Below are 13,101 nucleotides of genomic sequence, written 5' to 3'. Positions count from 1 at the left end.
ATGTGACCCTGGACCACAAAACCAGGTTAAATCATAAGGTTAAATTTTACAAAACTGAGATGTATACATCATATGAAAGCTCAATAAATAAGCTTTCTATTGATACATGGTTTGTTAGGACATCTGATAGGACAATATTTGGCCGAGATACATCTATTTGAAAATCTGGAATCTGAGGGTGCAAAAAAATCAAAATACTGAGAAAATCACCTTTAAAGTTGTCCAAATTAAGTTCTTAACAATGCATATTACTAATCAAAAATTACATTTTGATATATTTCTAGTAGGAATTTTACAAAAAAAAATCTTCATGGAACATGATCTTTACTTAATTTCCTAATGATTTTTGGCATAAAAGAAAAATAAATAAATTTGACCCATACAATGTATTTTTGGCTACTACTACAAATATACCCCAGCGACTTAAGACTGGTTTTGTGGTCCAGGGTCACATATTTGGTCGAGATACAACTATTTGAAAATCTGGAATCTGAAAGTGCAAAAAAATCTAAATATTGAGAAAATCGCCTTTAAAGTTGTCCAAATGAAGCTCTTAGTAATGCATAGTATTGGCAAATTTATAATTTATAAATCAATAATTTTGACCCATACAATGTATTTTGGCTATTGCTACTACAAATATACCCGTGCTACTTAAGACTTTTGTGGTCCAGGGTCACATATGAGTAGAATAAAGCAGATGTATGCTGTTTCGCATCCATGCAAATGCACACAGAAGCATAGCACACCCTTCTCATACAATGCTGGCTCTGTTCACAGTGAGATCATTTGAAAGAAGTGCATAGCAAAGAAGCAGAATGATAAAGAAGGAAAGGCAAAAGAGATAAGTTAATGCAGAGGAGGGAAATGAGAGAGTGTGTGCTGCAGAGTCGGCTGCTGTAATGCCACAGTACCATAAAAACTATGCAGATCAGGACGAATGAAGCTGACGTGCAAGAGGTTGAGAGGAAGGAATAGATAGAAAGTAGTAAACCCATTCATCCAAAAACTAGCTCACAAACCGATACACCATTTCTTTCGTAAACACACCCTCGTGTGCAGTTCTGCTGTGTGTGCTACAGTACTGTACCTTTAAATCCTGCTGATTGCTGCAGAATTTTCAATCTCTCATACACACACCGTGCAACCAGCCCAGGACTGCTGTCCTGCAGAGATCCAGGCGTTTCTAACAGCACTGCAGAAGGGTGCACACACTCACACAGTCGTAAATTTGATCCGAGCTGAAAAATACTTATTCAAAGTGTCAGTTTATTAGCGGTGCTTGCTATAACTGTTCCTCATGGATTAGGGGTTTTTCAAAAGTTGTCGCAATAAGTGTTAAACCTTTACACATAGCAAGACGTGCATTGTTTGTTGTATTGACATAACTTTACTTTTCAAAGAGAAAAAATGATTAACTACTCATGTTGTTCCGAACCTTTGTTCATCTTCAGAACACAAATTAAGATATTTTTGATGAAATCCGAGACCGCTCTGACCCTGCATAGACAGCAATGCAACTAACATTCACAGCCCAGAAAGTTAGTAAGGACATTGTTAAAATAGTCCCTGTGACATCAGTGGTTCGACCTTAATTTTCTGAAACTATGAGAATACTTCTTACAGCATCATTTTTTTTTCTTTTTACTTCCTCTGTTCGTTAGATATCCCTTTCTCTCTTCCCTCCTCTGAAGGGTTTGATTTTGTTCTCCCTGGATGTTGCATGTTGTAACTTTTTGTGTTTTTTTTGTTTTGTGTTTATGTTCGTTCGTCCCTGTCTGTGCGTCTTTCGCTTTGTGTTTGTGTGTATCTGCTTGTGCGTGTGCACATGTGTGAACCTCTTACACACTCCAGTCTGCGCTCCTTCAGCTCAGACAGGTCCAACACTCTGAACAGAAGCTCCTTCGCTCGGGACAGCATGATGATTGAAGAGATGTTGGCGCCCACCAAAGACACGGTAAGAACACCAACTCTCTTTATCGCTCTCATCCGTGTCTTGTTCTCATTCAGTACTGTAGCCGCTTTTCCAACGTCAGGCCAAACCGTTCTTGTTGCTTAACTGTTCTGTTTCAGACCATCCAGCCCAGGATATGGTTTTGTTTTTTCCACTGTGGGGCTGATAGCAGAGCTCATAATACTAATGCATCAGTTGTTGCCCTGGCAGGTGCAATGCAAGTGTTTACAGATGGTATGAGATGTAAATAGTGGCCACGTTATGGAGGATGATCAGATATTTCTGTTTACTTCACTCAAATAGCATGCTTGGCCAGTGACAGAGAGAAACTGGTAGCCAGGCAACAAATAAGCGACCAATCGCAAGCGATGACGTCACTGCACACATTCTACCAGCACAGTTCAGTACTGTTAAAAGATTAGTTCACTTTCAGAACAAAAGTTTACAGATAATGTACTCACCCCCTTGTCATCCAAGATGTCCATTTCTTTCTTTCTTAAGTCGTAAAGAAATTATGTTTTTTGAGGAATATAATGGATATGTATGGTGCCCCCAAGTTTGAAATTCCAAAACGATCCCAGCCGAGGAAGAAGGGTCTTATCTAGTGAAACGATCTGTTATTTTCTAAACAAATTGACATTTATATACTTTTTAACTTCAAATGCTCATCTTGTCTTGTCTCTGCGGTGTGCATGCGTAGTCTGTGTGATCCGGGTCAATACAGGGTATATCGAAAAACTCCCATCTCGTTTTCTTACCCAACTTCAAAATCATCCTACATCGCTGTAGAAGTACTGACCCAGTGTCAAGATGGGAGTTTTTCGACATACCCTAACTGTATTGACCCAGATTACAAAATCAATTACAAAAAAAAAAACATAATTTCTTTACAACTGAAGAAAGAAAGTCATGAACGTCTTGGATGACAAGGGGGTGAGTACATTATCTGTAGATTTTTGTTCTGGAAGTGAACTAATCCTTTAAGCTCAAGTGGAAATATAACTGTAACCATTCCTTATCGTTTTTTAGAACAGTTTGCCCTGAAGGTGGAAAAGTGGCTGTGTTTTACTCTGCATTATACTTCCAGAATGCACACACACTACTGTGTTGTTACAAACCTTAGTAAGTTTCCTTTATAGACAGCATTTTAAAGGGAACCCCGGGTATTAAGACTTGTGTGGCTTAATATAACATAAATTATGTGTCTTATTGAAATATGTAGTAGAAAATTCACAAAATATTTACATTATTTAAAAAAATTTTGGACTTTAGGGGGGCGCCATTATTTCGATGATGTAAAATGGTTGCACTTGGTGAGCTGCTGCCACTACTGTTGCAATTTTTTCTGCAACACAACTCGGGATAAGCAACTCAGAAAATAAAAGACTGATACAATGCCACATTGTATGCTTTTGGTTGTAATTTTCAGTCGAATGGCAACAAGAGAAACGATGTAAGTCTTGACTACACTTCTGGCGATAAGAAGAGGGGAAAAGAATGGGAAGATGCCTGTGCATGAATAGAACTTCCTAAAGACCTACGTCTTTGTTCTCTCCACTTTAGCCCTGATGCCTTTGAGGCTTTTAGTAGACCACAGCTACTGAAAGAGCTTGCTTTAAAAATGGCAGAAACAAGAAACGCTAGATGCCATCCTGACAGGATGTAAACATGCCAAAGCTTGTCATGGCGCTGCAGCCACTGAAAGAGTTTCTTAGCCATTTCACTTGAAATCTGGGGGTGTTTAGACTTCTTGTGGGAAAAATCGATGGTGCGGCATTTGGCCAACGCTTATATCCATCTCCACCTGTAAGCTCTTTCAGTAGCTGTGGTCATCGTATGAGTACTTTATTTTCCGTAAAAATAGCAAGAGGTAGTGCCATAGTCCAAAATATATATATGAATCAATGTGGACTTTTTTAAATAACGTATATCTTTCATGGGTTTTCTATTACATATATCAGTAAGAGACATCATTTATGTTATATTAAGCCATACAAGTTCCACTGCACTGCTATAAGATATCACACTTGATCTGCATCAACACTGACTGATCAGCACTAGAAACTATATAAACAAAGAATTGCTACACCTCAAACCTGTACCTATAAAAAGCCATAGATTTATTGTTAATTCCATTCATTGTCTGGCATTCTTCCTACAATTGCACAAAGTGCACTCAGGACTTTCCACAACACAGCAAAATGTCTTGGAATATTTGTCTTAGGTCCCATGGGCTTTACGAAAGCCTGGTCCCCATCCACACAGACACAAACTGTTCTGTCCAGTGCCACATTCTCATTTCCAAATGTGCCTTTAAATAAACTCTTAGACTCGAGACTTTCAGTCTAATAAGAGTTTATTTAAAGGCACTTTTAGAAATCCGAATGCTTGACCTCGATCTATCCTTAAACAGTTAGACACTGGGAAGGAGGACAAAGAGAGAGAGAGAATGATGGAGAGTCAGACTTGGACTCTGTCAGGCTTTTCCATTTTGTGTTTTCCTGTTCAGTGTTCTGTTGCTCTTTCCATTCTCTGGAGCAAATAATCAGGCTAGACTAGAAACTGCTCAATTCTTAAAGAAAACAAAGATGTAGTTATAGGCCACTGATTTTATTTGATTAAAATTTGAATTGTTTGCATATCAAGCATGACATCCATTAACCTTAACTAAAAATAACAGTTATGAGGTCAGTACTGTGTCAGTAGTACTGAGTATAGTATATGACCATGTTTCTTGTTTAGGAACATACGAAGAGAAAGAGTGCAGTGTTGCATACTAAAGTGCTTTTATTCTTGATCAGTGTCAGATGTTGTGTTCTAAAAGCAACTGAGCTGCCTGTCTTGACAGCTTTTTGGCCTTCATGTAATTTGTAAGGCCTTCAGTTCAGGTTCAATCAAGTAGACAGATCACTCGGTTTTGAACAACATTATACTTATTTTCTCTCTCTTTGTTTGGCTTCAGAGTGTATTTAAAGAAATTTCCTACATGGTGGACCCACATAATAAGGTACAGGTCCTTGATCATGACCATGTTAGATCATCTCTCTCCATCTTTTCCATCCTTTCATTAGACAAAAATCTAAATCGCTCATCTGTATTTGTGTGTTATTGTTTGTTTAGAAATACAAGCTCTAAGCTCCACATCCATCTGTAGCATTTATTACGTTGTCTTTCACTTATTGTTTTTTCTGCTTTTTATTTTTCTTGTTGAATGTCCTGTTTGAAGCCATGTTTCATCCAGATGCATCATCATGATGTTTTCAAAGACATTCTGTTTCTTGACTTTATTTTGGCAGCGGTTTTATCCTTAGATAACCATCAAAAGTAAAGTCATCAAAAAAAACCTAACACTAACTTTGAAGGTTATGCAACTGCTGACCCTGAAGTATGTTTTTTTTTTTTTTTTTTTATGGATGTGTTTACAGCACCTTGCAGTGACTCGTGAATACAACAACGAGTGTATGCGGCGGTACAGTTGGACCCCTGATACAGTGGACCACTCACATAACACTGTCTGCAGTCCTGTGCATTCTGGGTAAGTATGTTTAGTTTGTTTAACACAAGTATGCAAACACATTAGAAATCACAACATTAATATATTTTGATTATATATGATGTACACTACCGTACAAAGGTTTGGGATCAGTACGATTTTTAATGTTTTTTAAAGAAGTCTTTTCTGCTCATCAAAGCTGCATTTAGTTAATCCGAAGTACAGCAAAAACAGTAAAATATTAGAATATTTTTACTATTTAAAATAATTGTTTTCTATTTGAATAGATTTTAAAATGTAATTATTCCTGTGATTTCAAAAAGATTTCAAAGATTTTTAGCATCATGAATGTCACATGATCCTTCAGAAATCATTCTAATATTCAGATTTACTGCTCAAAAACAGCTGACTAGAATTATTCCAGGTTTCTTAGATGAATAGAAAGTTCAGAAAAAACAGCATTTATCTGAAATAGATTGTAACATTGTAAATGTCTTTATTATCACTTTTGATAGATTTAAAGCATCCTTGCTAAATAAAAGTATTAATTTTTGGTATAGTATATAATATTACAAAAGCTTTTTATGTCAGGTAAATTCTCATCTTTGGATCTTTCTATTCATTAAGAAATCATAAAAAAAATGACTCAACTTTTAAAATTCTTGATAATAATAATAATGAAAAATGTTTATTTTTCAAATCAGAATGATACCTGAAAGGATCATGTGACACTAAAGACTGGAGTAATGATGCTAAAAATGTAGCTTTGATCACAGGAATAAATTACATTTTCAAATATATTCATATAGAAAGCCGTTATTTAAATTAGTAAAAATATTTCGCAATATTACTGCTTTGTGTATTTTGGATCAAATAAATGCAGGCTTGGTGAGCAGAAGAGACTTCTTTAAAAAACATCTTTTGAAAGCTTCTTTAAAAATCGTACTGTCTAAAAACTTTGGCTGGTAGTGTATATTCGCTATAGTTCAAAAGTTTGGGTTCGGTAAGATTTTTGAGTGTTTTCTAATATGCTGATATGTTGCTTATTTTTATTCGAAACTTTTAATTAAAATATAAATCCTTTTGTAACATAATAAATGTCTTTTCTATCACTTTTAATTATTTTAATGCATCCTCACTGAATGAAAGTATTGATTACTTACAAAATCTTACTGTCCTCAAACTGTTTGCATAGTGCTCAGTCCTCCTTACTTTACATATTTGTATTTACAGTTATAGTTTTTTTTATTTAGAAGTTTATTTAGAAGTTTTTATTTAGAAGTGTCATTCAGTCTATTAGTGGAACCAAATGAATTGTAATTTTGTAGAACTCAAATTTATTTTGTGGTGATTTTGACCACCTATGTCTCCTAAGGGGGGATTGAGCATCTCATTAGCACATTATAATGATAGCATTTATGATTGGTGGAAGATGATTTAATCCAACCAGTCTGCAAAAATAATGCTGTTTTGGGCAAGCATGTGAGAAGTTTTTCATTGGCTTCATTGAGTTGTTTGCATAAAGCATTTTGTTTTCCTTTAGTCCCCCCCCCCCACATGCTTTCTGCCACATTATACATAAGATCTGATTTTTGACATCAGCTTCATGTCTTTCTTACATGTATGTCAGCATTTTTACCATGACAACAACTGTAATAATAAATGTTGTTCATTTTTTTACCTCCTGCTTTCTGTTCTTTTTTCTTTCTGTTAATTTTTCCTTTTGCAGCCCTTCCTCCCCGCTTCCTCAGTATGACTCCAGGTGAAAACTGAGTCCGGTGACATCACTCTTTCTATAGCTTTTTCTGTCCTGTCTTTTCCCTCTATTTTTCATCTGTCCTCTCCTGTTTTCTTTCACTCTTTATCTCTTTCCTGCTCTCTGGTGTTTTATTCCCCGTTTTATCTCCTCATCTGTGTGAGCACTCCTCCACACTGTGTGTGTTTAGCCGGTCTGTGGGAAATGGACCTCATCTCATTCAGAAATCAGCAACTTCAGCAGTCATAAAATAAATTCCAGATCACTTATTACACACACTAGTTCCACCATCAGCACATTAGACATTTTTTGATGAAAGGGAGTTCTTTGTAATGTTCTTCATTTTTTAGTTAGAAATTACTACGAGGCACTATTTCTTCAGTAGGGCTGGGTGATATATTGAAAATTAATAGTATATTGTATTTGAATTGATTTACTACTCTAATTTAAGAAACTGATTATTGTTCACACCATCTATCAGTAATGTCCCTGTAAATCTTATGGATGGAATATATCATATAAAAAATATAATAAAAAAATATATATATTCTTTTTGAGATTTAAATTTATTTATTCTTTATTCTTTTTAAGGTTAAGGTTTTTAAGGTGATTAAGATTTTCTTACATTATTCATGTAATGTAATTATTCATATTTTTAAATATTTAAATATATTTTAAATATTCTATTTCGTTTTCAATTTGGTTCTTTTATTTCAGTTCTAAGTTTTTTCTTATATTTATATATTTTTATTTTAGTAGTTTTAATTAATAATAACAATAACTGTTTATAAATGATTATAAACATATTTAATTCATTAATTACTTCAAAATAGTACCTGGTTTTCATTTTATTTTAGACACTAGTTTTAATATATTGAATATCACCAATATGTTGACAAGCCATATTTTTAGTTTATCGCCGAGCCCTGAGTCATCAGTGTTAGGATCTCATGTATATGTAACGGAACACGCAATGGCAATGCACATACAAATATATATTATATTCAGCTCATGTTAACAGATAATGGGTGTTTTGGGTTTTCTGTCCACCTGTGGAGGTGCTTTTGGTCACACTGTTGATCACTGATCACTGCTTCGAAACAATTGATCTTGGCAGTAAACAGTATATTATTTTCAGCTTTGCACACCGAGTCATGAGTACAGTGACTATGGTAATATTTTGGTGAATCAATATCACAGGAATCCCTTTCATTTCCTGTTCAGGTGTCTCTGCTGCTGTTGTATGAGGGACTAAATGCTGCCAGGTTTAACAGCTCGAAGCACTGTCACTCTTTTTAATTGTTTTTCTTCTGTCTTGACTAAACTGTCTCGACCTCTCTGGCTTTAATGGTCTGTTTCCGCTTACTGTTTCTCCTCCTTTTTGTTTCTGCGTAGACCTTTCCCTTCTCCCTCCCTCTCTCTCACCACGTGTGTTGGGTGTACAGTGATCACAGCATGGGAATCGTCTCTCACTCGTTCGTGTCTGTGTAGTGGGTTAGCGTGGTGTCCCTCTTTCTTTCTTCATCTCCTTCACTGTTTTTCTTCCATTAATTCTTTCTCTTCTTGCAGGTTTCTAGTGAGTTTTATGGTGGACGCTCGGGGCGGGTCGATGAGAGGAAGTCGACACGATGGGATGCGTATAATCATTCCACCCAGGAAGTGTCCAGCACCAACGCGAATAACCTGCCGCCTAGCAAAACGGCACCGCCTGGCGTATCCACCACCTATGGTGGAGGGAGAGGGTCTTGTGAGCAGGCTGGTGGAGATGGGGCCAGCTGGGGCACAGTTTTTGGGGTAAGAATTGCTCCATGGTGGCTTAAAGGGTTAGTTCACCCAAAAATGAAAATTAGCCCATTATTTACTCATCCTCCAGGCATCCTAGGTGTATACAAATTCCTTCTTTCAGACAAATCCAATCAGAGTTAAATTAAAAATTATCCTGGCACTTTCAAGCTCTATCATTGCAATAGACAGATGTTTCTATTCATCAGTCCAAAACAAGTCCAATAAAGTGCATCCATCCATAATAAAAAGTGCCTTACGCAGCTTCAGGGGGTGAATAAAGACCTCCTGTAGCGAATCGATGCATTTTTGTAAGAAAAATATCCATGTTTTAAACGTAATAATCACTTTAATCTAGCTTGCGCCAACTGTTGTACACGGAAGCTGCTCCAGGCGGATTACGTAATACATTAGCAGTGTGGTCCCACGGATGCGCCGTGGAGAAACCAAAACAAAACAATGGTCACTAATTAGAAGTACAAAAGGAGAATTTGTAAAAAAAAAAAAATTTTTTTTGAGGATTTCGATATAAAGCAAGAGGAGACTGGTTTTCCTTTGCTAAAGTAAGGAAATTTTGCTTCCTTTGCTCCTGTAAACAAACGTTGGTTTTTGGAGACTCACTGGTGCATGTGCAGCGCCGACATCCTTTGCAGCTTCCATGTACAACAGTTTGCGCAAGCTAGATTAAAGTGATTATTAAATGGGCTGATTTTCATTTTTGGGTTAACTGTCCCTTTAAATCATCTGTAGTTTCACAGTAAAACCAAGTAAATCATGGGATAGTTCACCCAAACATGAAAATTCTGTCATTAATTACTCTCTCTCTCATGTCATTCCAAACTCATAAGACCTTCGTTCATCTTCTGAACACAAATTAAGATATTTTTGATGAAATCCGAGAACTTTCTGACCCTGCATAGAAAGCAATGCAATTGAAACCTTCAGACAATCTTCAGACATGTTTTATGTACAGACTGCATGTCCTTCTGCTTGTAAACAAAGTGCAGTGCTTCCGGGATGTATGCCAGACGCTCGTACGTCTTGGTACTCTTGTGAATGGCAGTGGAGAGTGTCACAAAAGAGAGGAAATTGTTGAATTAAATCGTTATTTTTGTTTTCTTTGCACGCAAAAAGTATTCATGGACCTTCATACCATTATGGTTGAACCACTGACATCACATTGACTATTTTAACGATGTTCTTACTATTTTTCTGGGCCTGGGAACATTTCAGTTGCATTGCTCTCAGATTTAATCAAAAATATCTTTGTGTATTTGTGTAAATATAATTTCTGTTCTGAAGATGAACAAAGGTATTACAGGTTTGGAACGACATTAGGCTGAGCAATTAATGATAAAATTTTAGGTGAACTGTCCCTTGAACAATGTAATCTTGGCCTAAATGCATTAGTTTTAATTTTTTGACAAAAATGTCAATGGGGAATGAGTGTAGACTGAGTAATGTCAGGATTTCCTTTTTAAATCCTAATCATATTAGTGCTGAATGCAATTTGCATGGTGCAGTTCCCCATCTGATTAGTGAATTCTCCCCTAATTGTCTTCACTTCATTTTAGGCCTGTGATAGTTGAAATTCCTCATTTCGGCTCCATGCGGGAAAAGGAAAGAGAGCTGATCGTCCTACGCAGCGATAATGGAGAAACCTGGAAAGAACATCATTATGACTGTAAAGTGACAGAGCTCACCTCAATCCTCAATGGCATGGATGAGGGTAATGTACAAACAGCTAATGGCATAACTAAAACTTCAGACTAATAAGGGTAGTTTAAACCTCACTGGTAGTTTTCATTAAAAACTTTTGTTTATTTGTGTTTTCATATTTAATTACAGAGATGGACAGTCCAGCAGAGCTGGAGAAAAAACGTATCTGCCGCATCATCACAAAAGATTTCCCACAGTACTTTGCGGTGGTGTCACGGATCAAGCAAGAAAGTGATTACATGGGACCAGAGGGTGGAGTCCTGAGCAGTGAGGCGGTTCCCATGGTAAAAGCTGCCTTTCCCCAGGGAGCGCTTACGAAGAAGATTCGTGTTGGACTACAGGTATACAAACTTATCAAGATGGTTGTTTTTAAAATTAGGTTTGGCCAAGCTTTTGCATTTAATTATTAATGCAATTTGATTACTTAGTCATCCATTTTATTGAAGATTTATAGTTTAAAAAAAAAAAAAATTAGCCTATGATTTTCTCAACCTCAAAGCATCCTAGGTGTGAATGAATACAATTTGGAGTTATATTTAAATAAAAAGGTCCTGGCTCTGACAAGCTTTTTAATGGAAGTGTTATTTTTCAGTAGTCCAAAAGATCATCCATCATAAAAAGTGTCCTGCACGGCTTGGGGTGTAAATAAAGGCATCCTGAAGCAAAACAATGCGTTTTTGTAAAAAAAAAAAAAAACATCCATATTTACAACTTTATAAACCATATTCTCTAGCTTCCGCTAACTGTCATATGCATGTCCACGAGAGAGTGGTGATGATGGATACGTAGCATAAGCTCTGGTGAGTTTATGCTACTCTCTTGAGAACCAAGGTTTGTTTACATGAGCGAAGGAAGCAAAGTTTCCTTTGTGTAGCAAAGGAAAACCAATGTCCTCTTGGCTTATAACGAAATCCTCCGACAATTTTCTTTACAAATCCTTGATTTGTACTTACGCTACATCTATGTTCTACGTACGAAAGTTAGAAGAAGCAAGAGATTATAAAGTTGTAAATATGCATGTTTTTCTTACAAAAACGCTTCAGGAGGTCACTTTCAAGATGGATGGATACACTTTATTACACTTCTTTTGTACTATTGTAAAAAAAATACCCACTCACTTCTACTATAAGCTTTCAAGAGCCACAACATTTTTAATAAAACTCAAATTGGATAACGTCTGAAAAAAGAAAGTTATATCCACCTATAATGCCTTAAGGGTGAGTAAATCATGGGCCAGTTTCCATTTTTGGATGAACTATCCCTTTAATAAGCTATATACTGATCTAGTTGTAGAGCTTGTGTAGATTTAAAAATTGGTTGCAAGCCATAATGACGTTTGGTTTGCAAGTGATTTGAATGGAAGTGCTTTGAATGATTCGTAAGTGAAAGTAATTAAAGAAATTTACATAACATATACACATATACACATACACACACTATAGTAGAAACTATAGTAGAATATTTTTTCACAGACCACTCACATTATTATTCCAAACAACTCAGGATGTTGTGGTCAGGATGCATTTTCTGGTAAACATCTCATGACCATTGCATAGAAACTAGAGTGTATACATGTTACACAAGAAACAAGTCAGAAGACTGCGGCAATACAAAGCTATATGCATTCCAAGGATGATTCATTTGTCGCACATGCCTAGAGTGGTTATACAAAATTTACTTCAGACATGCATTAGCACTGTAGATGCTCTTCTGTTTTTCCTTCTGTTCATCATACTCCTTTTTTCTGTTTCTCTCTCAGGCGCAGCCAGTGCCAGAGGACATTGTGCGGATTATCACTGGTAACCGTGCGTCCTTTAGCCCGATTGTTACAGTGGAGCCCAGAAGAAGGAAATTCCACAAGCCCATCACCATGACAATCCCTGTGCCGCCCAGATCCAAAGAGGCTGTTGCTAACGGACGCAAAGGAGAACCTGCCCCCTGCCTTAGACTGCTCTGTAGCATTACAGGCACGTGAATAGTTTGTTTATGTGTTTTAAATAAAATGGGGAAAATGTCAGCTTGTCATGGCCAAATGAATATGCACCAGCATGTGTTTGCTTTGGTGTATACAGAGTTAAAGGTCAGGAAAATTCTGAGATAAAACATGCATTTGCAAGTGACATGAAATTTCCGAAGAAATTCATCAACCCAACTAAGTGATAACAGTGATTCCATACACCAATGTTCAAGACTGTTTTGTTTTTAGGTGGAACATCCCCTGCACAGTGGGAAGACATCACTGGGACCACTCCGCTCTCCTTTGTCACAGACTGTGTTTCCTTCACCACAAATGTATCTGCCAGGTGAGTCTCAACTGATGTTGGAGTATATCAGATGTAGATTCGAATCATGTGCTTTGGAGTGGGGGACAGTGGGGGATGCCCTAGATTAAATTAT

General features: G+C 36.6%; 1 protein-coding gene across 1 annotated transcript in view; it reads left to right on the top strand.

Annotated features, from left to right (window-relative positions):
• ank3a (ankyrin 3a) overlaps nt 1-13,101 on the top strand; it is a 119,574-nt gene that overhangs the window by 77,281 nt on the left and 29,192 nt on the right. Inside the window, exons 26-32 of the mRNA XM_073826522.1 lie at nt 1,855-1,957; nt 5,380-5,489; nt 8,773-8,997; nt 10,560-10,714; nt 10,834-11,045; nt 12,464-12,671; nt 12,911-13,007. Coding sequence (XP_073682623.1) covers nt 1,855-1,957; nt 5,380-5,489; nt 8,773-8,997; nt 10,560-10,714; nt 10,834-11,045; nt 12,464-12,671; nt 12,911-13,007 — 1,110 coding nt within the window. The remainder of the gene's footprint in view (nt 1-1,854; nt 1,958-5,379; nt 5,490-8,772; nt 8,998-10,559; nt 10,715-10,833; nt 11,046-12,463; nt 12,672-12,910; nt 13,008-13,101) is intronic.

This window comes from Garra rufa, chromosome 21 (assembly GCF_049309525.1).
Source record: "Garra rufa chromosome 21, GarRuf1.0, whole genome shotgun sequence".
NCBI classification, from domain to species: domain Eukaryota; kingdom Metazoa; phylum Chordata; class Actinopteri; order Cypriniformes; family Cyprinidae; genus Garra; species Garra rufa.
The sequence above is the reverse complement of the archived record's forward strand: the minus strand, read 5'-3'. Positions and strand labels throughout refer to the sequence as shown.